This window comes from Camelus bactrianus, chromosome 2 (genome assembly GCF_048773025.1).
Source record: "Camelus bactrianus isolate YW-2024 breed Bactrian camel chromosome 2, ASM4877302v1, whole genome shotgun sequence".
In the NCBI taxonomy this organism is placed as follows: Eukaryota; Metazoa; Chordata; class Mammalia; order Artiodactyla; family Camelidae; genus Camelus; species Camelus bactrianus.
Window position 1 is genome coordinate 52161477 of NC_133540.1, and position 26339 is coordinate 52187815.

Here is a 26339-nt window from a genome sequence, read left to right on the forward strand (position 1 = left end):
TTATGTATCAGTAACAATTATTTTAACACTAGGACCCTGTGGAAGTCTAACTTTCTTTATACTTGAGAAATACTTTATTAGCTGGCAAACCTCTGATTAAATCAGGAGTCTGAGGAATGTCTGACGAGATTTGATATTTCAAATTAAATTTCTGTTCATTCATTTGCCTCTGAGTAGTAAGTTCTGTGATTTCCAAGTGCCAAACAGTAATTTAGTGTAGAAACATACATACCATAGAAACATTCTTTTTTTTTTTCTTAATTTAAGAAACTGGCTGCACCTGATAGCATCCAGGAGCGGATAGTCTGATTTGGGGACTTCTGGTTTTTATTGGCCTGATGCTCCATGGGATGGCCTACAATTTTTTTAACTTTTTTTTTTTTAATCCAGGCTGGCATCTTTTAGCAATTTTGCCTAGTCTTTGCGTCCTGTGGGAATTTACTAGTTTGCTTTATGGCCTTTGGCCAATCCTGGTGGGAAGTCTAGAGAAGAATTCGATTCTGCTTTTTCCCAGAATACTTGTTGACAGACTCAGCTGCACTGAAGTGTTACACGAGTCTTTGTGTCCCCCAGAGTACAATGATAAGGGGACGTGAGAGCAGCGAGGGTCAGTGCTTCTGGGAATATAATGTTGGCTTTTAGAATTTACATATTTTTCTCATGAACTTTTAACAATTTTTAAAACAAACTCAACAACTCTGATCTTAGGAGGGAATGAGCACACAGCCCACTGTTTCCCTTTGGAAGCATTTTAAGCATTTAGCTTTTCAGAAAACAATCACTTCTTTTTGATGACCATGACTTCAAATACCCTTCCTGCCAGGCCAGTGGTGACTCATAAAACAGCAATGGATTTCAGGAACTCACCCTTAGAATATGGATGCTTGCAGATTCTCAAATGTATAACTGGATGAAATGATACACAGCAAGGGGCTTTTGTCTGAAAGATTAAATCCAAACTCAGACACTAACAGCTATGTGTCTTCTTGTGCTCTTGAGGCTTCTGTGAAAGTACTGCAGTCAGAGTGTTTGAGATGCCTGTCAGCAGCAAACGACCTTCAAAGTTTTTTAAGGTAGTAACTATAAGCAAAACAATGGTCCCACAAATGTTAGTCCTATTAAATTTAGATCACTTGTTTTTGACATCTTAGATGTGACTCTTGCTGCCAGGCTTGAATTCAGCTGTGTGATAATATTCAGTTGCCCTATGAAATTCACTTCTTGAAAGGGGCTAGCACTATCTAGAAAAGTAAAAGAACCTTGGCTCCCTTTTAGGAACTACTGTTAACACAAATCAGTTAAAATAAGTTGCTTCTTGTGAAGATAAAATGAGATACATGTCATCATTAGCAATCATACTAGATATACTTTGAAGTACAAACTTTTTGGTGTTCCAGAATGACAACCCAAATGTGCCTTATAAAATATATCCCTAAAAACTTGTGCTTTTTACTGTCAAGGAATAGCCAAAATCCAGAAAGTGTGATTTTTCCTCTCTCAGAGCAGAATGTGTTTACTATTGAAATATTAGAAATAAAACTGTGACTGTTCTAAGATTAAAGTGGCAATGCTCAGATTCTCAGTCTTACCAGTTCTGTGATTTAATCTGCCCTCCTATAAGACTGAGAGGAATACGTGTACTTGTATTTACATAGCACCTGTCTTCCTAGAATATCTAGTGTTGTGCATACTCATTATGGCACAACATTCTAGGAAGAGAGGTTTGAGACAGCATTAGGGGAAACTGGTGGAAAGAAATTTGCATATGGTCGTGTAGTAAGTCAGTGACTGTGATTACTTTTTATTTTACATTCCAGTGCTTGTAAACCATGCAGTGGATTCCTTGGAATAATGTACATAAGGCACCTAACATAACATAAGCACTCAATAAATGATCAATGCTATTGTGTTGACAATGAAAACTTGACTTCATAAATGCTCTGCCTAGAAATTAAGCTAACAAAGGACAAGGGAAAAGGCAAGATCCTAAAAACTAAACAAAAACTGCTTCATCATACTCTCAAACCAGCCAATCCAAACATCTGCCACCACAACAAAACCAACAATACACAGACTGCGAAGGGTGCCCAGTGGGAAGGAAGCTGAGGTCGTGAGTTCTAAGTCTCCCACCTGCCACACTGACATCATTTCCATAACTCCAGCCGGAAAGGTGGAAAGCTTATTTTGCATGCAGTTTCCCAGTGGGCTCCCTGGTTGGGGAGAAGATGCAAAGTAATTCCTCTCACTCCAGGGAGCTGGCTTAGTCCTTCTCCCTCCAACACCCTCATCCCACAGGGTGAGGTTAGACTCTGCCGTGGATACAATTTTGGAGGATTCTCACACTTTTTCCATAATTTGGGACTGTATGGTACAAGATGAGACCTATGCTACCAGCTCCCAGTTGAAGTTGCGGGTGCTCTGACTACATGCCTGACATGTTTCTTAGCTTTTTGACAACTCCATGACAGTCCCAGTCACATCAGGTGTATCTTTAGTCATTAGCTCCAAACAATGGCTCTGCTAAGATGGCCACCTTCCAACAGGAAATAGGTAAAAACATTTCTCATTCCTACATACCACAAACCACTGGACAACTGGGAATACTTGTGGGTCAATACCACCCTTGGCTACTTTTGAACTAATGATCTCAAATTGACTACCTTGTGTTCCATTGTCTGCCCCCTATAATACTATGTTAAAAGTGCATTATAAAAATGATCTTCTTTCCTGCTTTGCCTTAATATGCCCTTTTTGGTTGTTCAGTTAGAAAAGAATGCAAAATATACAGCATTCAGCAGACTTTCTTTGCAGAGAACAAGTCACACAAACAGTAGTATTGTATAATGGATAGATTGCTTTTTCCTTTATCCTAGATGAATCTTCCTAACTGATTTCCCCAAAAGGCAAATAAGGGACCAAGCTAGATCCTGTGGTTCTAACCTCTAGGTAAATTGCCACCAAAGGCAATGGAAGATTTTCCAGAGAAACAGCAGAAGAATCAGCCCCACTGTTCTGTAGCTGACTTACCTCTTCTCTGTATGTCACAGAAATACTTACGACTTGCAGTTTTACAATGCACAGAAAAATGGAAATGCTCACAAAAAAGAAATTCAGATGTTTACAGGGCAATATAAGAGAAATATCAGAGAAATGACTTAGGTCAGAACAGCTCATACAGGGAAGTTTTTTTTTTTTTCAAATATGTACATTGAACAGGTAAAGAAGAAAGTAATATTTTAATAGGATAGTGAAAAACATAGCAGATTGACAGTGACAGCAGAAAAAGAACAGGAGTACAGATATTTTCAGAGGATTAAAATGGTACCATGTACCCTCAAACCAGGCAAGCTTTTATGAGAGGTCTCTAGACATATCTCTTGTATTGAGTAGATGGTTTTTCTGGAGCTGTCAAAAATGCTTTGTGGTTCTCTATATTATTTCATGTCGAATATTTTCCATGGTTGGTCAGACTTGGACTTAAAATAGATATGAGAAAGGTCTTCAGGTTTACTGTCAGTAACATTATTAACTTCAGAGCCAGCTGGATGACGGCATTGTTTGTGACCAATCCAAATTTACAAGGTAACCTTGCCTGAATCCTCCTGGTCCATCAAATATAAATAATAAAGTGAAGGTGCAAGAATAGAATTGCAAGGAACAGTGGGAGAAGCAGTCGTCAGAAAGCAAAACAAACACAAGGAAAAAAAATCTGTGAGGTGACTTAGAAATTAGGCTAGTAATTGTGTGTTCTCACCCTACGGCCTCCACACATGGGGTTCCTCGTGCTTCACAATCAGCCCCTGGAGTCAGTAACCCCTCATGCCCCAACCATGTGGTTTCCCAAGGGAAAACAACAGTCATATGTACCTTTATCTGCAGCCTGCTCACCTTCTTATCTGTCCCTCCATTACACTGTACTCTACCGCTTGCCTCGGCGGAAGAAAACAAACTTATGCTTTCATGGGCAATTGGAGATGTACTCATTTAGTTTCTTAAGTAACTGGGGAGAGAGGATGGGCATCAATCTCTAAGGGTAATTATCCTTCTTGCCCCATCCCATTTACTTTAAAGAAGTCTTTGGAAATGAGCTAATGTATGTAAAACATCTTGCAAGTGCCATAATAAGTGTCCCATAATTATTAACCCCCTCTTTCTTACCCATCTTACCAAACTATGTACATTCCAACAGTCCCCAAGGTACCTTCTCTGCGGCATCAAACAGGTGGCTGAGGTTGACAGACCAGAGCTGATCCCTGTCCTCGATAAATTTCTTATCCCTTAACACTAGTAATAGAGATTAAGCTAAACTTAAAAAGGAAATGTCAGTCAATACGTGTTATATTTTCACTATACTTGAACCTTTTCACCATAGGAACACAGTTGTTACGTTACATAGAGACTGTGTCCTAATGCTGATATCACTGATCACTGTCTTTCTTGTGGCTAAAGCATAAATCCTAAATATCCCCCTTACTTAATACAATGGCCCAGGTCTATTTGGGGGTGCTCCCAGATTTTTAAGTGTGCAAAGAAGATAAATATGTTTTAAGTCAATCTGAGTTAGATTTTTGACTCATTAAAAATATTCTGCTCCTTGGACCCAGATTGGGAGGTGGCATCTAAAATTAAGTTGAGGACTTGGTAGGCATTCTTTTCGGGGACTCAAGTAACACTGCAAACGATTCGTTTCAAGCAAAGTGGACACTCAGCTTCAGCTACAAGATTACTCTTCCGCAACAGACGGTTTCCACACCTGCACTGTGACACCACTTTTCTTGGCTGAAAACTTCGGCCTCGGTGCCACAAAGTAAGATGTTGAGGCTGATTCTCGCTTTGGAGAGGTAGGAATGGCCACCGGCACCGGGGAGGCGCTGACTGGTGAGGTGGCCTCGGCGAAGAAGGAAGGCTGAGAGCTGTAGGCTGGTACTGAGTACACGGACGAAGCCTGCACGTTAGTGGGCGAGCCAGCATTCACTGGCCGAGGAGGAAGAGCTTGTTTCATGGCTGGCACTGAACTGACCTTGACTGATGACTTTGTTGGGAGGCCACCTTTTGCATCTGGAGGTTGGAAAGTAAACAAGGACGCATTTAGCTGATATGGTTGGTGCTTCATGACATCCAAAGCATTGAGGGGTTTCTTGCCCTTTTTCTTGCTTGTTTTGGAGGCCTGTGGGCCTGACGGCTGAGACTTGACTGCGGCCAGTGGGTAGGAGGGGGAGTGGATAGGATTGTAGGCCATGGGAGGAGGTGCACGGACGTTGGAGGAGTACTTCCAACCGGCCGGTAGAGATGGAGTGGGAGACTGAGCACGGGCAGCGTGGGCCTGCACCGTGTCCGAATCCACCACATACTTCTCCATCCTCGACTGCCTTTTAGCGAAGAGCTGGGCTCCTTTCCCACTCATTCCCGGAAGCTCATTGGATGGTCTGACTGCACCAGCATGAGCAGTGTTTACTGTTGGTGTGGGAGCTGCTGGCTTGGGAGTGTAGTTCAGGCTGGCTACCGTTGCTTGTGGTCCTTTGAAGGGACCAGCCAGGTTCAGAGCACTTGCGGGCCGGGCAGGAGGATAAGAAGGCTGGGCTATTTTGATGGAGGAGACCATGGTGCCCTGTGATGGGTTGGATGTGGGGAAGGCAGGAGGTTGGGTTGGAGCCACTCCTGGTGACCAGACCGGAGAAACTGGAGTTACTGGTTGGGAAGATGAGGACTTGACAGCAGGCTTTGGAGCAACAGGAGGTGGGGTCTTTTGTTTCGCAGAGGAGCTCTGCATGAAATTACAAGCCTCTGCTCCTAAACTGAGGTAGTCTTCTTCGGGTCCAGAATCACCTCCTGCTCCAGTGCCCCTTTTGCCTTCTGAATTTTGAAGAAGTGACAAGAGTTCAGGATTTGGACTTACTTTGGGCTCTTTAAAAGTGAACATGGGTTTTGTTGTGCTTCTCCTTTTGGCCTCCTGCAATATTCCTGTTCTTTTTGCTGGCACTGCGATCCTTTCATCCCGGGAGGCTATTCGTTCAGACGAATCATAAAAGGCTGACTGGGACCATGGGGCAGGCTGGGGCCACGGAGGAGGCTGTGCCGGGCCAGCTGTCGGACTTGACACTGCTCTGGAGAAGCCTTCAGGTGGGGGTGTGACTGCAGAATAAGGTGGAGGTGCAGGAAAGTCAGCGATGGGACTTGTCAGGTTTCGGGTTGGGGAGAAAGGGGTTGTTGGCTGGTTCACAGACCCTGGGAAGGGTTTGGCTGTTCTATTCATAGGCATCATCCTCTGAGCCTCTGCTGTCTCAGACACCCCAGTGAAGCCATTCTGTTGGGGCACATGGCCAAGACTAGGGCTCACCTCAATGTAGCTTTTGCTCACGGAGCTCTGCACTCTCACTGATTCTTCTTCCTTCCTTTGGTAGGAAGTCATGGCTCTCAGGCCATCGGTCTGGGCAGCATCTGGTTCTCTGCTTGGCACTCCACCCATCCTCTCCTCCTCTTTTTGGGCTGTGATCTGATCCATTCTCTCTCTCCTCTTGGCAAACATGAGGGCCCCCTTGCCTGTGGTGTCTGGCAACATCTCCATCTTGTCCCCTCTGTTCAGTTTCTTTTCAATGTCCACTAGTCCAGAGTCCCAGTCAAAGTTCACAACTTGTGTGTTGTCGTCAATATCAGACAATAACTCTTCATCCACCTCTGATTCACTTGCACCCAGAAATGCTACTTCACATGTATCTTCTTTGTCACCCTCTTCCTCCTCCTCGTCTGCCTCTCGCTCAAGTTCACCAGTCCCGTAGCTGACTAGGGTGTATTTCCTGGCCCTCCGACGACGCTTCTTAAACATCAACACCCCCTTGGAGTTGGGGTTGGGGGCATCTGTTAGAAGGAGGGCAATGCTTTTGCATTTAGATTTTGCTTCTTTCACCTGCTTTTCTGATAGACTTTCACTCCTTCTGAGCCCTAGGGAAAGTACAAAAATTATATTGAGTTGATGAGTTCAAGGAAGACTCCATAGCAACCCAGAAATCAACTCTCCTCGGGGAAGATGAATATGGAAAAAACATGTTTACAATTGCATACTGAATTTTGAGGCAATGCAACTCATTTCTCTTTCTTATTTCTTTTAAAATTTATACTTCTATAATGATATATATGATGATATGATATAATATATGTAACTTATATATATTATATAATACCCCATTTCATTTTTTTATGTAAGTACATTTTTAAGTATGTTGATTAGAATATATGCTTCATAATTTGTCTCTGTATGGGTCCTTACCCTTTAACAATAAACACTGGCTAGTAAATGTCAGTTAATAGGATGTAATTAAAATTACAAAGGAAATAATTTAAGGACATAATATTTTCTGAAAACAAGTTAAGATATATCTAAATAAAATGTCAATATAAAAAGTTTCCAAGCATTTTTAAAAAGCAGGAGGGGGAAACAAGAAAATGTTATTTACTAAATGTTTTAATGTAATGAGTTAAAAATTTTGTTTTACTTTGACATTCTCCCAAAGTCTTTGAAACTACTGAATTAATATAAATTTAAAAAACTGAATGAATAATATGTTAAGGTACTGAATCAATAACTAATTAATAATAACTCAGAATACTAGTTTAATGTGAATACATGTAAGAAATTTTAGCTACAAAATTGTCTAGATAAATTTGTTTGTAAATAAATTGCTATCTTGGAAATATAATACTACTTCAATTGCAGCAAGAATAAGTGTAGATCTTGGGGAAGTTTAAAAATTATGTGATTAGTAACTCTTTTAACTGTGGGTAAAAGCTGATGTAGAAAGTAAGTCATAAAAAAACAAAACGAAAGAAAGTCATGTAAAACAAGAGCTTGACTGTTCTAAAATAACAAAAATTTGTATTTAAATTTTAGATTTTGTTATTATTGTTACAAGAAATAAATTGGTGGCAAATGAATTTATAGCACTACCTAATTACAATCATATATTCAATGATAAATGAGCATGATTCACAAATAAGTTTTGAATTTCTCAAAATAGTTCAGTGGAAATTTCAGAAACATTTTTTGAATATTTTATGATTGAAATTAGCTCTTTTTGTCACTGGAAAAAAATTAGACTTAGTGGTTAATTTTTTTTTAATGTAATAGAATCAAAATAGTTTTATAGCAAAGTTACAGAGATATTTGCTGGTAATCAAATTTTATTCAGAGAAAATGGTAAAAAGCATGGTCATTCTTAAGTGTAACAGAGTATTACACAAGTGACTAGTGTTATACAACTTGCTATTAAATTGACAGTCACAGTTGCACAGTTGTTGCCAACTTTACTGGCAACATGTAAAGTATGAGAGTGCTGCCTTAATGCATTTGTTTAATATACTATAAATGTGAAGGTGCATACAGATGCTTAAAGTATAAGGAATGATTAACAGCACTTGCCAATTCAGCTACAAGTGGTTATGCTAAAAATATGCTTTGAAAAGAATAACAATAGTTAGGAGACAGTGTAATACTCTGAATAACCAAGATCATTACTGTTGTGAATATCATTCATACATCCCAGTGCCTTTGACAGTCAGTCTTTACCTCCTCAAATGAAATTCCAAATTTTTTTTTAAGCACATGAAAGAAAATAACAAAAATCATAAAAGCTAACTGCTATTCTTACCCTCATTCTCCTTTCTGTGATCGCTCCCCTGGGTAAAACAAAACGCCGTAAAAAGCCTTGAATTTAAAATGTACTTTGTGTTGGGGGACATTTAAATGCCTCCACATGGCCCTGTGTCCAGAAGGTAGATGAAATGCTTTTCAGTCTAGTGAAGGCTTACAAAATGGAGAGGATCATGTAACCGCTCAGTATTCCACATGTCCTTGTCTATCAAACTCACTTCTGCAAGCATCATCATGCTGCACAATGATTTTTTTCAAAATGAGGATCTGCTTTTAATATCAGCGGTGGAGCCTGTATTTTAAAGACATCTCTCAGCAGCAGACTCAACAGTTTTTGACATTTAAACTCAGAGTCCACATGACTTCAGATACTCTCAGATGCTATTTAACATGAAATATGACAATATTCTGAGACAAATCAAGCAGGCACATTAACAGTACATTTTCTTTAACAGTTCCTGTGCCTTTGGGGATAAAAGAAAGTGCATTAAAATCATTTAAATCTACTACAGAGTTCAAACTTATTACTTCCAATTTAGAAATTTGTGTTCACAATTTCATGTTTGTTATTTTGTGCATTAATAAATTTTTTTTAAAAAGTGAATGAAAGACATAAGAAAAATCTTTAAAAAAAAAAAAAAATCCATGCAGGTGAAGCAGCAGCAAATGCTCTAAGCTCCCAAGCCCCTTCCGACAGCCCAGCAGCGGCCCCTGGGGCAGGACTTACGTGCGTGGCGCGCTCTGTGCTTGTGAGGTCTGCTGTGATCCCTTTCCGAGCGTGAATCTTCTCCCTGCTCTGTGCCTTCTGATGAGACTGCAAAGGATACCAGAGAAGGAGGTGCTTCTGACTGCCCTCCTTCCACCGGAGAATCCACACACCCCTTTCCTGCCTGAAGCCTGCACCCTTCCGTCTTCTGCCTGTCAGAGCAGTCGAAGATCACTTCTACTCGGGGCAGCCCCGAGTCTCCTGCTTCACTTCCTTGGATCACTCTCAATTCTTGGCCACTGGAGATCTGGATTATCTTGCCGGACCTCAGAGAAGGGTCCCCTTTCTCACCAGTGGGGACTGAAGTTGTGTGGACAGTCCCGTCATGTTGTAAATGAGGATCTAGGTCAGGAGACTTGGATTTTTCAGCTCCCAGGAGAGCCACTACAGGGGCACCAGTGCCTTTGTGTCTGTCTTGTGAAAGGGACAGTTGTAGCTCAACCACAGTGCCTGGCCGCCCCACTTCTGCCTTCTCCTTTAAGATAACCTCCTCTGCTAGGCGTCCACTTTCGGAGTCAGAGGTGTGAGGAGCCGGGCCTGTTCCTTCTTTCAAGCTCCCAGGAAAACCAGCGCCGCTTGCTTGATCCTCAGCTAGGGGAGCTCCACTCTTGACTGGGGCGATGTAGAACTCTCTATACTGGCTTTTTGTGGCTGGTTGAATCTGTAGGGTGGTACTTTCCACATACCCCTCATGGGTGAAATGCTCATGGTTTTTGTTTTCAGTTTCAGAAATCAAAGTCTCACTTATTCCACTGGATGGTCTGCACACAGAAAAATCAGTCCAGACAGTTAAATCAGAGTGTATTACACCTGCCAAAATACTTCCTGACACTTTTATGGTGTTTAAAATACAGTCAAAATATTTCCTCTTAAATGTCAACTGCAACATATTTGAAAACAGAACTTGGCAACATGTTTGTATTATTATTTAAAGATCTGCCAAACAAATATGTCTTTAAAGCAAAGCAAAAATGCTCACAAAAGATTATAACACTGAAATCCATCTTAAATTCAGCATTTATTTTTTTAAAAGAACAGGTTATAGCTACATGGATGCCCTTTATCTATAATTATTTGGGTCTTTTCAAATAACCATGTTTGTTATAATTTGACAAAGCATTTTAATGTCTTATTGACTAAGTTTATGTCTGGACATTATGAAGTCAGATAAACATATTCTGCAGCTTCAGAGCAATATTAATATACAGATAGCTCAAGTAATCCTTTTAGAGGCTGTGCTTTCTTGAAAGGAATGAAATAGAAGCTGTTTTTTAAGCTCCAATGAGCATGTGTTTTGTAATAAGTGGACCCCAGCCCAGTACTCTTGTGTAAAGAGAAATCCTTTCCATGCTGCAATGAACCATTGAGTCATAGAGTATTTATAATCTGATATGTCTCCCCTTCTCTATTTGAACTTGTCTCTTGGAGCATTTTCCTTATAGGATCTCTGAAGTCAAAATGTTCCTTAATCTTTCAGCTAAGGAACCTGGAGCTGTTCACCATAGTCCTTTGACCTTAACCATTCCCAGCTAGTTTTGCAAATTTGAGTTTGCAAGAAGAAATGTCAGTTAAGGGTTAAACAACTTCTTGCAAAAACTCTTAATTTAAACTCTAACTGCTTTTAGAAGAGAAGCATCATTCACAGAACAGCTGTAGGAGATGCCTTCGTTTCTTACATTTTTAAGTTTTTTTTTAAGCAGCATCTATCTCAGGCCCCTTTCTTCCTCGTTCAAAATGTACCCTGACTAATGCAGGATCATCAACTGAAGGGAGAGAGCCCCTACTTCTGTTCTACTCAAGGGCGTTTACCTTAGAATTTATGTGGTAGTAAAATTTAAGACTAATATTCAAAATAATTACTCTTAATTTTGCTTTTGACTGCATTTAGCAAAACAAAAGTAAACAAAACACAAACTAACAATCAAATGAAATGCAGAATCTTCTATGCAAGTAATCTGTAAAGCTTCCTGATAATACCAAAAAACCTATTATAATATAGTATTTTAAAAACATGATGACAGCAAATTAGATATTTCTTCCACAGGAAATGATGAATACACTCTATGCAAGTAAATTTGAGGGTACCAAAAGGCTAGAGAGTTTTAATTTAGGAAGGCCTTGAGATAGAAGTAGATTAAATCACTTTCAATTATGTTAGCAATCAGTTATAAAACTGAGAAGAGAGTAGTTTGAATTCATTCCAGACTTACAGACTGTAATACAGGCAAATGAGTCAGAGAAATGTTAACAGTTATTGGTAGCTAAAGTAAAATGGATATACTTGAGTAAAAATCATAAAAGAATTAGAGGATAAAGCTTTATACCTTAAAATGCTCGTTTCCATTCAGTGCACATAGTTACTCAATTCCCCAATTTATGTGTCATAAGTGTATATAAATATATATATCTGTGTGTATATATATAATTTTAATAAAGTTTACAATAGAGACTTAATGTTAAAGGAGGCTTTTAAGTTGGTCTGACCCAGCTATCTCTGGGCAGTAGTCCAGGAAAAGTAAATCACTTGTCCTCTAGTGATAGATGACAGTTACATGAGTGACAGAAATATTTAATTCCAGGAAACGATGTTCAGATATCCAGATTGGTGGTGGTGGTGATGATGATGATGATTACCTTTGGGCTGATTTTAATTTGAGATTCCATTTTGAATCTTATCAATTATTTATTTATTTTGTAAAAGTCAATTATTTAAGAGAAAATAATAATAACCAAGATTCCAGTTATTAAAAGAAGCAAAGAACTAGTCCATTTATTTCTGAAAATAAATATGTACCTAAGACTCAGCTTTAAACCACCAAGAATTTTCCCACTGATAGTCATCACAATCAAAACAAGAACTAGTAGGGGATGTCCCACACCACAAGTGTGTTCTAAAGAAACTGGCCTCATTAAATCAGCAAAGACACCAAAAGGGAATAAATTAGAACAGGTTTTTCTCCCATTTTGGGTGTCATTAAACCTTTACCAAGATGAAACTCTTCAAATACCTCAGAGATTTATGCATAAAAGTGGCCAACACTGTGACTACACTTGGCAACATTCCTGTTAGATCCCTTTTAAAAGCAAATTGCAGCTTTATAAATAAGTAGGATCCCAGGGGCTTAAACATTGGGCTTGAAGGGTAAATATTTAGCTGGGAGATTCTGAGACTAACGCTAGATTTCCTTTATTTTCACAAGATTTTGGCCAATGTGAGTTCACATTTGTATAGAAATGGAAACATATTGAATAAGTATCAGGGAGGTAATGCTGTATGTAGTTTTTCTGCAAAGTTAAGGCAAAACCTGGAAGTTTTTGAAATTCTGTGTGAAAAGTCCTCTCTTGTCGTCCTGAAGGCTGCTTTTCAGGAAGCCAGAGCTTTCCTTTGTGGATTCCGCGGTCAGGGCCTCACTTACAAAGTTAGTTTGGACTATACTGTGATTTGGACATGGTAAAAATGCTGATTCTACAGTTTTTTTTGTCATTACCTTTATTGTTTTCTTTTGTTTTTATATTTAAGGTTGACTTCTGCATTTTTAAGCTATCAGGTGAGAAGAGTAGTATTTGGAGACATGAAATTGACAAGTGATTTGCATTGACAGTCCAAAAACTTTATTCGAACCATTGGCTTTTGCTCATATCCAAATATGGTTTTTATTGGCAAACAGAAATTGGGCTGCTTTTAAGGATTTTTTGGTTCTTTTCCTTCTCCTAGGCATCCTCTTTCTATTTAAATAAATCTTATACAGTGTAATCTTTTAACATTTAAACATTTTAAATTCATCTAGGAATCTAGGAATTATAATTTAGTGATCCTGATCCACCAAAAAATGTTGACTTAGAAGTATTAAATTGTGTTCCATATACTTAGCTTCCAAAGGAAGCAGTCTAAAATACCTGAGATTTTCAACAAAGTTCTTGAAATAAAATTTTTCAAGTTAATTCTCAATTAAACAGAAAATTCAGTTGATTAGAATTGCCATTTTTCAAACACTATGATTTTTCTGTTTAACTATCCCGATCTTCTACAGAGCACCCTCATTTCCCCATAAATAACAATTTATATGTGTAGTAGGACTTATAATCATTCCCATGTAGCTTCAGGAGGAAATATATATTCCAACAAATGTTTTATACCTTTTGATGAGCATTTGGAGAGAGTCTGTTATGCTCTCCATGAGCTTAATGACTTCTGGGTACGTGAGGTCTGCACAAGGGTTGCCGTTGATAGAAACCACTTCATCTCCCTCACAGAGCCCAGACCCAGAGGCTTTACTCTGGCTTCGGATCTGAGTGGAATGAAAAAGGAGGCAATAGTTAGAATCACATAACTTGTTAAAAAAAAATGCACCACTATCTCTGAGAAATTTTTACTTGGGACAGGTAAATAGATCTGCAAACTGTAAAATCTGCCCTGATTTTTAATTTATTTGTCAACCTATTAGACCATCTGCTATACTTCTCACCCGTCTCACACACAATTTATTATATACCATAATGTCAACATTTAATTCATAGCATTCTAAGTAGACAAAAAAAAGGAAAGGAAATCTATGGTAAAGGAATTAGAATGACAGAAATAAAGAATAGAGAATGGGGGAAGACAGATGTTTAAACTAATTATAAAGATAATTATTTCACACTGTGAAGTTTGACCAATCAGAAAGTGGCTTCTCCCATTTAAATAAAATTTAAAAGCCCTTCCCATTGCCAGGATGAGTGGAACACCTACTGTAAGGAGTTGTAGGCAGAGCAATCATTCTAAGGAGAGAGCTGTACAGCTCAATGAACTGATGAAAGCCATCCCAGTAAAATGGGGAAATTAGGCAACTGGATATTAAGATTTATGTCAAGGGGAGAAATCCTTGATTGAAATCAACTATTCAAGATTTGATACTAAGCAAACTTTACCAAAAAAGAAAGAAAAAAGAGATTATTTTGCAAAAAATAAAAATAGCCTTGCTCTAAGGATTGCATCATATTCCAGCACAGATTGCTGTGGAACAAGAACTGAATAAAAACATAGATTAGAACCTTCAAATCCTGGAAGAAGAAAGCTTTAGAGGAGTAGAATAACAACAGAGAGCTCCCACCAATCCTTAGTGAGGATTAACTTTCAGTTATTCCTGGAGGCTTACATGCTGTGTAATTACGATTATGGTAAAATGTTGTGCTGGTTTTTCTCCCTCTGCACATTCTCTACCCTACTTGGTGCTGCTTTGTGGCAGTGGGGAGACTGGCCTCTAGAGACTGAACTGACTGGGTTCCCATGCATGCTGACTTCTGACTGGATTTGGTCAACAGGAAGCCCCAGATCAAAAAGCAAAGGGAATGAGAGGTCAGGGAGATGCTATCGCTGCTGGACCTGCTGGGCCATGGCTTGGCATTGGCTCTGTTCCTTGATCTAGACAGTCACAGCTCCTGCTTGTCTGTCCCTCTTCCACACCTCAACTCTAGTTATGTTCCAATAACACACCAATAACACACCATCTCCTTGTACCCTTGCCTGAGGATAATAATAGCTTCCTGCTCTTGATCTCTGGGTGTTTCATTATCATTTGTTGGTTCACTTGAGCCAGGCTTTAGCCTCTGCATTACATTATCTTTAATTACTCCTTTGAACATGCCACCTATTTCCTGCTGGGATCCTAGGTGATACTAATGTGTTTAGGCTTCATTTTATAATGTGAATTTAATCATTCTCAACAAATCATGTACCATGATCATACAATCTCAAATTTAAGAACACTTTAAGATAATATTCTAGATATTTTCTACCAAGGGGATCCCTCTCTGACTATTAAAATTAAGATTCTGAGTCCAGACAGGTCAAAACCAGGTAAGCAGCCCTTCCTGAAGAATGCTTTCATAGCCAGGCTCATGTCTGATTGGGCATGAAATGTATTTCAGTTTATCTCTAACAAGTGCCCACTAATTCCTACTAAGGTCTTAAATGATAATTAGTATGCTTACTGATACAGTTCTAAAGTTTATATCTCCAAGTGCATTTGCATTTAAAATGATACTCTTAGAAGCAGAAGCATTTCTTTAAGTGCCAAAGCAATGATGCTGTTGAAATTTGAAGTGATTCAGTTAGTTTTGTTCTGGTTGGGTCTATTCTTTTATTGTCACAAACTGTAATCTATATAGAAGGCCTCCCCCTTTTCTGAACAATCTCATTCCTTTTGTTTTGAAAGAACATGCTAATTTATTGTAAAAATTAAATGAACTCAATATTTCCAAGGAAGCAACAAAAGCAATGGGAAAGAGAATATTCATCCAGTTTTGAAAAATATCTGTTTACTGACTGCCAGATATATTTATTTTGTTGTCTTGAATGGAATTATTAAAATAAAGAGTCATGAGAGAGTTACTAATAAGTCAAGGATAAAATAGTACTCAACAATGAACATTTAAGTTAGGGATAGAATTATTCACATTTCATTCATTTAAATTTATTTAATATTTTTAATAAAGTAAGATTAGGTAGATAATAAAGCATATTTTTGAAGCATAAAACCATTCAGTCAGTGGAGTGAGATGTACTAGAATACAAACAGAAAATTAATCCTTTGGAGGACTAAAGAGGTTTTATGTTGATAAAACAGATGTGTCATTTTACCCTGTACCCCCTAAGGCCTAATCTTGCAGCAGGGGTTCCATTTATCAGCAATAAATTGTGTGAGTTTTAAGCAGCTTCATGGGTTTGTAGAGCAAGATGAAAAATTGGTTCTTGGAAAATAAACAAATCCCCAACTCAGCAGAGCTGTCTATCATCCAAACATGTGTTGTTTGATGGGAAAAGTGTAGTTCATCATTATGCTTGTCAAGTGGAGCTTTTAGCGGTAGCCAAATAAGCAAAAGCACTGCGGTAGGAGTCATTAGCATTCCTTCAGAGCATGCAGTCTGAGGTCAGCATTCAGCATCAACTGCTGTGATAGTGTTTAGCTGACCTTTTGCATTTGTCTGAACAGTAGGAAATATTTTTCCTTCAAGAACCATGTTCATATGGTGATACTTTCCTTGCCACAAATGCTTTTCCAAAGGACTACTCTTTCTCCATTTCAAGGTTGTATGCCATGGTCAATTATGCCCCCATATACCCCTTGCCAACTTCACCAATATGGTGCTGTTCATAGGTATATTTTGAAGAATAAAAATTTATGAGGGTACAAAAGATTTTTACCTTATATTGTGTATAATTGTGCATTTTTATAATTTGTATAATTGTGCATTATTATGTATCCAAGTAAAAATTCTATCTCCTGAAAACATTCTTACTTGTTAAAATGAAATACATTGTCAGTAATAAGAGTAAGTTTGGACATAAAAATCATTAGTATTTATAATGTTGAATCTCTATCATTGAAATTATCAACCAGTCTTCTCCAAAGGTGATTAGTCCTAGATTCATAAAATACATGTCCTAGTAGAAAAGAACACCAACTCTGATGAAAGAAGACATAGGTTTCAATTGTGTGGCTCCCATGCTTACTAACTGTCTGAACATAGATGAGTTACATTACATCCTTAAGCTCTAGCTTTCCAAAGTGTAAAATAGAACTAATAAATTTGATCTCTCCAGATGGTTAATAAGGATTAAAAATAATATGTGTTAAGTTCCATGATGCACACACAGCTCATAAAGGAGCTAGTGACTAGTGACTCAAGAAGGGACTACTGAGTAAGAATGAATTGACTAGTGAATAAGAATGCATTGATTTCTAGTAAGAAGGGACTAGTGAATTAGAATGCATTAACTTCCTACACACACAGACACACACACACACACAAAAGGAACATGCCAAGTAAAAAGAAAAGCTATAAAATATTTTTGTTTCTATTCACATACTCGGTATTATCTCATCATAATCTAAGATAAATAATGTTCTATCTGTCTTTTCCTCAGCAAGTACATATTTTATAACTGAAAGATGGAGGAAGACAAGCCTATTATGTTTCCCAGCACAAGTAATAATACAAATATTTAAATTTTAGTGGCTTATTTTTATTGAGCACTTGCTATGCTAAGCCTTTTACATCCTTATACCGTTTATCTCTATAAAACCTTAATGAGAAGTATAAATGTACTTCCACTTGTATACACTCAGATGGACTGCCAGTACTTTCATTTTATGGATAGGAAAACAGAGACTCAGGACTCAGAGACTCAAGTTATGCACCTTCCCTAAAATCACAGAGTTAGGGCCAGAATTTGAACCCAGGGATTCTGACTCTAGAGCTTGTGTTTTTAACCATTACACACACTGCCTCCCTAGTCAACAATCTAAATTGTCTACCATGAGCCCTAGAGTGAAGAGAGAGAGAAGTGTAACAACAGTTGACATGTGGTGAGTGAAGTCAGGGAGGAAACGGAAGGGACCAGGTAGAGGTGACAGAAACTTGCCTAGTCAGTCCATAAACCAGTTTTGGGAAAGACAGATTTTGTTTATTTTGTTTTCTTCTTCCTCTTTTATTAAGAGTTATATATGAAATATTCCTTAGAGATTGGAGAATAGTCAGTATTGTGACCCAGAATGTTACAAATTCAAAATTGAATAAAATCATCTTTGGCAAACTGTAATTTGATACAACACACCTATGTGAGCATGTGATATAATTCCTTTTCTTTGAAAACATTCCTTTAAGAGTCCTCATTCCACACCTAATACATTTGTCAGATGAGCGAGTTTCTATCCATAAATACTATATTCCCTTTCAGTGTCTCAGTTTAATCAGGCCATATATCTAAGAGAGATATTGGTAATGTAAGTATAAATATTATGTTCTATTGCTTACAGCCTCTTGATCCATATCAGGAAAGATTTATTTTACTGAATGCAAAGTTAAGGCTTCTTTGAGAAATTTAACAGTATTATTATCATTTCATAGACTAAATCTAAGAATAGTGTCAGCTATTCTCATTTATTTTTATGATAAATAATTCCCTGGTAAAGTGAAAAAAATTCCTTTTCTATTAACTTATTATTGCTTCATTTCCAACTCTTCCAGAACTTACTAGAAAACAAGTATCAGATTTGAGTTCTCATAGAATCTTGTACTTAAACTATTTTGTGTGGTATATGTGACATATCAATCATGTCAGATTCCTATTAGTGAAACTAAATCTTGTCTCATGGGCTGCATTTTCACATACAATTCATTGACAAGTCCTCTTGGAAGATGTCAAAGTGGTAGAACCAAGACAATCTCCTCCTTATGTTCCAGTACTGTATGTATTAAAATTACATGAAAAAGAAAGAGGAAATTAGCATAAATTAGCCTATCCCATGTAGGGCTGTCCTTAATCCATAAAATAAAGTCTTGGGACCTTGAGATAACTAAGACAGGATGAGTGACATGATCTCAGACAACAAGTAAAAACATTTTGATAGAGGCTGGAAAGTGGTCCGTGATCTAGTTGCCCTTTCTGAAGCCCCACCCCTTCCTTGATTTTCCACTTCAGGCCTTTGACAAAACTTCCCTCAAACCTGTGAGACAAGATTTAATAAGCATTCCCTCACTCCAACTGGCTCTTAAACTGAAAACGTAGGTCTGTATTCCTCAACTATCTAGAGAAATGGTCAGAATGGTCATTGCAAGAGCAATGATGATGGTTAAAGTTTTAGAAGTAAGTAAATGAGTCCCACTTTTAATGGGCTTGCTCTCTAGATCCTGAGCTCCAAACTCAGCCCTTGATGGAGAGTTTCCTAGTAGCAAAACTGAGTTTACAAGTTGTTAGGAATTCATGTTTACAGTGGTAAAATATTTTTGGAAGTCAATAGTAAGTAGAAATATAACAGTTTCAGGATGATAAGGCAAAAGAAAACAACAAGGACCAGAACACGATGGAATAAAAATAGTAATAACCCAAGGAAAATCTTAATTGTAGGAAGCAAAAAGCATCCTGGAATTTAGTGCAGAAATTCAAACAGTAAAGTGAAAAACAAGACTTGAGAAAATATCTAGGCCATGGGATAAATACATAAGAAATATAACTAATAACTGAGTAAATCAAAAGTCAGTGGGGAAGACTGTAGCAGAGTTGATTGCATTGCTCAACTTTTGTCCCAAGCCCCTTTGAATGTGCCTTCTTTGAAACAGAGGCTTAAAAGATAAAATAACCTTTCCCAGACTCTCCTTCAACTAGTGTTCTGGGGGTGATATAATCCCAGCAAGCAGGTGTACCTGACAAGAAACTTGTTTTGACACTGAATTAATTGGAGAGAGGCATCAGACTATGAGGCCTCCATCTTGCTGGTGCAGATCTGGGAGATGATTTTACTCTGGATGCAGCAGTTCTCCTGGCAGCTCCTTCATCTCAGATCACAGCTAAGGTGTGTAACCCTGGACCTGGCGCTGGGCTGGCCCATTAGCCTTCTGACTTCTCAGCTTCCTGATTGTGGCCAGTGTTGCCAATCCCTCGTGCCAGTTCTGCAGTGTTGTTTGAAGTCATTTTTGGAGGCCCTACCTAAAATGTGCTTTTCCAGATCTTTCAACGGTTCTACAAGTACTTCTTCCATTCCTTTTCTCACTAAAATAACGAGAGAGGTTTCTATTTTCTGCAAATGAACCCTGAACTGATACAGAAAGATAGAATTAAGGGCAAACATGGATGGTAAAAAAGGACAAACAGCAAAAGGGCAACTATTTCTCAAATACAGAAAAGAAAAAAAGATGGACACAGATGCTGATATTTTAAGATAGACAGGAGAGACCATGCAGGAACTTAGATAAATTGTATGAGGTCACTGTCTGCTAAGAATAAAGGAGGAAAGGCAGAGGGGGACTAAAACTTGTGGACAATGAAGGAAGTTCAGAAAAACCATTGTAAAGTACATACTAAGACTCAATATGAAAGAACTAAAAGCTTTGTGAAGAACTTAGAAGGAATAAAGTGAAATGATGATCAAAAACCCGTACTGTTGTCTAGACAAACATTCTAAAAGGAGAATAGATAATTCCTAAAATGAAGTGAGGCTTTTCTCCATTAGCACATTGATAAATATAAAAAATTGAACAAGAAATTCAATTATACAAATTGTCTACATAGTGAAAATAATTCTTACACTGTATATTCAAGTCAGGTCATGGATGCAAATACAAGTAGACATTAGAATTTTTCGGTTATTCTATACTGAATTCCTCAATTCAAGCTCAATAATCTGTTCTCAGGTTGACTTTTGAAGACTATGAATTTTCTGCTCTGGTTACTAATATACTTCCAGATACTGGGCAAAAAGTTTTCCTTTTTCTAGGATGATTCTCTTTATCCTTAGGGACCAAGTTGCCATAAAAGTAAAAAGCTTTCCTGGTAGCAACTTTGGAAGGATTCCCAGAGTAAATAACTCTCTTTGACAGGAATGAAGGCCCTAATCCATGGGGCTGCATACTTAAGAATCTGCATACCAGTGTGATTCCACAGGCAGAAACAATGCCGCAGTATAACTGCTATGAGCCGTTACAAAGCAGCCACCATGATGCTAGAAAACCAACAAGTACAAATATGGAATGGTATTCTCTGCTCTTCTTTCCTTCCTAAGAATGTAAACATCCCAGCTCTTTCAGAAAAGCACTGATGGACCAGAGCCTATGTAGGACATGTCCCTGTCTGCTCTTTTGTTGGATTAAATTGTGAAAGACTGTCCAGAGGCTTTGAACTACAGGCAGATTCTTTTTATAAACATTTACACAGAATATGAAAGAAAAACTTTTTAAAGACCTCATTAAAAAAGCACATGTGAAACCTAAAAGATTAGATAAATAAGTAGCCAGTATAATCAGGATTACTCAGAAAAGAGAGCAGAACTAGAACTCACTGTTTGGGTTTCTCAAACCTCTGGTTATATTTATTAACTGCACACCCAACTATTAACCAAATGATTACTATGCTGTAATACCTCCTCTATTAAGAATTTAGTTATCTAAAAAGCCTATAAGTAAGCTCAACTCAGTCTTCTTGAGTGGTCAAAATATAGTAAAAAATAAAGTTCACAAAAATTTCTGTACATCACTGTGTCTGGAATCCTTTTTCAGTCTCTTTGCCCAATTTTGTACAATTCTAATAAGCTTCTTTAATTTGGTTTACAAAAAATAAGAAATGGAGAAACAAACATGCACCCTGTATAAAGGAAGATGTTACAGTTAATACAGCTGTATTAAGCAAGGAAGTAAAAGCCAACATTTAAAAACTCATGAAAACCTTAAAAAAAAAAAAAGAATACTGGCATCATTTAATGGAAGTGTAAAAAACTCTCACATGCTCAATGGAACTTAGTGCCTCTACTGTATCTGAGAAAAATAATAGGCATCAATAATAATGATCACAAGTCATTTAAAATGTTTAAATCATCTTAGTAGATGGATTAGATGCAGTTTAACATGTGACACCTTTTAGAAAGATTACCATTCCAAACAGCTAAAATAGAAGTTTTGCTATTTAAAGGTAGAACTAAATTTGAGGCAATGCCACATTAATGAAGTGAGGGAAGTAGATTAAAATTCATAATCTGAGGTCCTAAATACTTTGCTTCTATTGGTGTGTTTACTGAAATGGTTTCATTTCAGACACTGAATATGTCTCATGTACCCAGAAAATGTACCTGTTTTTCTATAGCTCTAGACATGCTGGTACAGGGGCAGGAATGTTAATCAAGGACTATGCCCTTTCTGGGAAGGGCTGATTTAAATGATCTCCAAAGTTTTAGTTAACTGGAATTTCCTTTAGTCCATCATCAGTGTATAAGAGTGTGTGATCTAAAGCAGCAATTCTCAAATGTCTCAAATGGTCTTAGGACCCACTAACCCTCTCAAAAATAATTGAGGGCTTTTTGTTCTTGTGGGTTCTATTGTTATTTACCATGTCAGAAATAAAAAGTAAGACATTTAAAATTTCTGTTTTTTAATTAATTTTAAAATAAAATAACAATATGTTGACACAAATGTTTTATGAAAAATAACCATGTTTTCTAACAGTAAGATAATTTAATGAAAACAGTAACATGGTTTTCCATTTCTGTAAATCTCTGTGATGTCTGAGCTTAATAGAAGACAGCTGAATTCTCATATGTGCTTCTGTATTCATTCTGTTGTGTTACATTGTGTTGACTGAAATAGAAGAAGATCTAGACTCACACAGATACATAGTTAGAAAAGCTAGGAGTATTTTAATAACCTTTTCAGATAATTTTGAATATTCTTTGATACTACATCGAATTCAGTAAGTGACAGTTTCTAAAGCTGCAATGTGGAATCTGAAACCATAGCCATGAACTTTTCATACTTCCATTAGTTTATTTTGTACTTTGGATGGATCTTTCACATATGCATGATTCTGTTTCATCACACACTAGTCATTTGAAAAATATTGATTCACTGAGTTAGCTGATCTTCCAAATGTTGACATATTTCATCATACAATAGACAAAATCACATTCCTTAATGTCATCAATGATCTCATCAGACCAGCCTTTTTAAGTACTGAGATGCTGTCAAATTCACAGTGGCAGGTGCAACTTTCTTTTTTCTTCTCCCTTATATATTTTTGTTTTTTATTTACATTGTTGTATTAATTTCTGGTATACAGCATAGTGATTCAGTTATACATATATATATATACACACACACACACACACACACACACACATATATGTATATATACACATACATATTCTTTTTCATTACAGGTTACTACAAGCCATTGAATATAGTTCCCTGTGCTATACAGTAGCAACTAGTTGTTTCTCTTTTCTGTACATGGTAGTTTGTATCTGTTAATCCCAAACTCCCAATTTATCTTTCCCCCTCGGTAACCATAAGTTTGTTTTCTATGTCTATGAGTCTTTCTATTTTGTAAATAAGTTCGTTTGTGTCATTTTTTTAGATTTCACATATAAGTGATATATTATGTTTGTTTTTCTCTGACTGACGTATTTCACTTAGTATGATAATCTTTAGGTCCATCTATGTTGTTGCAAATGACATTATTTCATTCCTTTTTATGTCTGAGCAGTGTGCCGCATACATACCATGTTTCCTTTATTCATTCATCTTTCAGTGGACATTAAAGTTGCTTCTGTGTCTTGGCTATTGTAAATAGTGCTGCTATGAACATTGGGATGCATGCGTCTTTTCAGATTAGAGTTCTCTCCAGAATATATGCCCAGGAGTGGGATTGCTGGATCATATGATAACTCTAGTTTTTAAAAGAACCTCCATACTGTTCTCCATAGTGGCTGCACCAGTTTACATTCCCACCAATAGTGTAGGAGGGTTCCTTTTTCTCCACACCGTCTCTAGCATGTATTATTTGTAGACTTTTTGACAGTGGTCCTTCTGACCAATGTGAGGTGATACCTTATTATAGTTTTGATTTGCATTTCTCAAATAATTGATGTTGAACATCTTTTCATGTGCCTGTTGGCCATCTGTATGTCTTCATTGGAGAAATGTCTATTTAGAGCTTCTGCCCGTTTTTTGATTGAGTTGGGGTTTTTTTTAGTATTGAGCTGTGTGAGCTGCTTGTACGTTTTGGAAATTAATCCCTTGTCAGTTGCATCATTTGCAAATATTTTCTCCCATTCCATAGGTTGTATTTTTGTTTTGTTTATGGTTTCCTTTTCTGTGCAAAAGATTTTAAGTTTAATTAGGCCCCATGTTTATTTTTGTTTTTATTTCCATTACTCTTGAACATGAATCCAAAAATATATTGCTGTGATTTATATCACAGAGTTTTCTGCCTATGTTGACACATTTCACCATACAGTATATAAAATCACACTCTTTAGTATCATCAATGATCTCATCAAAGAAGTCTATAAGTATTGAGATGCTGTCAAATTCATGGTTGCAGGTGCAACTTTCTAATTTTCTCATGAAAGCTCAGACTGTCTGTTGTTTTCCTTGAAGTGACAGGCTCAGGCTCACTTTGCTCATTTTCTAGAAGATGTCTGCTAAATACCCAAGTCTGAATAACCATAGTTTGTCTGTCAGTCATTCTTTAAAGTAAAAATGTTCCATGAAGAAAAATGACTAACTGAGCTTGGAATTCAAAAAACTGTACAAGTGATTGCTCAAGACAAAGTGCTTTATATGTATGTTCATTTTGTCTTGCAGAATATTAGAAAAATGTGTGCTCGAGATTTAATAAAATGCAAACTTTTACTGCTTCATCAAGGACATCCTTACTTGAAACCAGCATCTTGTTAAGTCAAATAGTGACAGTGAGGAATACAACAACTCCTAGTACAGGTATGTGTCACTGCCTCAAATGCTAAGGTGTCATCCATCTTACACCATCAGTGCAAACTGCAACACAGTGAATGAGACAATGTCTTAGTACTGTTATGAAAATCATTTTGACCTCACAGATCTCCTGAAAGCATCTCAGAGACCTCTGGAGGTCTGCAGACCACACTTTGAGAACTACTCATCTAAAGGGTATGTGATAAGCGTCCTTGGCCTCTTGGGTATCTGAGTTTGAGAAGAGGAAATTCAATCAAAGGTAATGCAAAGGCAAACAGAAGTAAGGTCCAACTTGGGGAAGAAAGGTGGACAGTAGCCAGGAAGGGATGATTTTAAGAGCTGTGGGCTGAGAGATAACGCCTGAAATCAACCATGAATTCAGACTAAATGGAGAGGTGAACAGTCCGTTGTCTGTAGAGAGAAGGACAAAGGGAAGAAGAAAATCTTCACTGGGCTGGAATGTCAAGGGTGTTTTTAAAATAGCTCCCATTCAGTTTTCAAGCTACTAGCTAGTTGAAATTCATTGAGAGCTGTGACTGCAATATGAAGATCTTTCTGTCTTTTACAACCCGTTGTATGCCTTGCACGTACAGGCATGCAATAAATAGGTGCTGAATAAATGTCAATATGAGGAAATTGAATTTTACCTAAATGTCCATCTCAATTTCCCTCAGTACCAGTCATTCCAAAGCCTACCACTTTCTACTTATTCTTTCTTTGTTGTCTCTTCTAGGTTTGAGATTACTACAAAAGTATCATGTGATCAATGAGAAATTTCCAGTGTATTTGAGGAAAAGAATAAGTCCTCTTGAATGTTGGACATCAGAGATAACCTGAGTTTTCCCCAGCAAAGGAGATGGCCACACCGTGACTCAATAAGCAACTCTGCAGCTGCTCCTGCCAATCACTCCATTTCGCCATCATTCCCCCGGCCCCATGAGAGGTAAGGTCACAAGACAACCAGTAAAACATAAAACTTGACTAAATGTGGGCTTGGCTGCAATTTATGGAGATAAGCACATGAGCAGAAGCGGCACAAGGCACCGGGGCAGAGGCACTGCCGCAGGTGCTGCTGCTGCTGCAGCTCCTTCCTGCGTGCTCTGCCCGCCTTGTCACGCCCACGGGGCTGAGCTAGGCTGTGACAGTGGATCTCCAAGTCCCATACTTCAAGAAGGGAAATCAGGGTCATGCCAAGTGTCCTCTCTGCCCAAGTAAGTGTTCTGTTGATGCGTTTTAAAACCAGTCATACTCCCTGCTGGGGCTGACGAATACTTCTCCTATTTATTTCTGATTGAGGAGAGCCTACATGAATGTCACCATCTTGCCAAAAAATTCTGGGCCAGCGCCAGCCAAGGAGAGCCTTGCAGAGGCAGGCAAGAACCCTCAGCTACTCTCTCTTCCCACCTAGCTGGAGGTCTGTGTTGAATTTACAAAGGAAATAGAGTTGGAGCTTGAGGCTTTCCTTGGGTTATGTTATTTCATTAATTAGTTAGGTGATTTTCCTGCATATTCACTGACTGTCTTTCACGTGACCTATGGCATTCTGCAGTCCAAAGTACTGCCCTCAAGACGTTTATATTCTAAGATAGATAAGTATGTAGTTAAGTATAACCCAAGGTGATAACTGCTATAATTAACGTTAACACAGCAGGCAGTGGGAGCACACAGCAGGGTCGTACCACCAAG

General features: G+C 37.9%; 1 protein-coding gene and 1 long non-coding RNA gene across 8 annotated transcripts in view; one reads left to right on the forward strand and one right to left on the reverse strand.

Moving 5' to 3' along the window:
* The window catches only part of LOC105067132 (uncharacterized), a 280700-nt gene that overhangs the window by 118571 nt on the left and 135790 nt on the right, over nt 1–26339 (forward strand). For all 3 annotated transcript variants that reach the window (XR_006724082.2, XR_012499166.1, XR_012499157.1), the window contains exons 5-7: nt 24525–24659; nt 24779–24848; nt 25387–25596. This is a non-coding gene — a long non-coding RNA (uncharacterized LOC105067132). The remainder of the gene's footprint in view (nt 1–24524; nt 24660–24778; nt 24849–25386; nt 25597–26339) is intronic.
* SYNPO2 (synaptopodin 2) overlaps nt 1–26339 on the reverse strand; it is a 156533-nt gene that overhangs the window by 21223 nt on the left and 108971 nt on the right. For 3 of the 5 annotated variants that reach the window (XM_045514980.2, XM_045514979.2, XM_074341512.1), the window contains exons 2-4: nt 13548–13699; nt 9372–10171; nt 4754–6939 (exon numbers count right to left, since the gene is read on the reverse strand). In XM_045514980.2, the coding sequence (XP_045370936.1) occupies nt 4754–6939; nt 9372–10171; nt 13548–13699 (3138 nt within the window). Of the gene's footprint in view, nt 1–4753; nt 6940–8642; nt 8853–9371; nt 10172–13547; nt 13700–26339 lie in introns of those variants that run through there. The other 2 variants (XM_045514981.2, XM_074341515.1) reach the window with 2 other exon arrangements.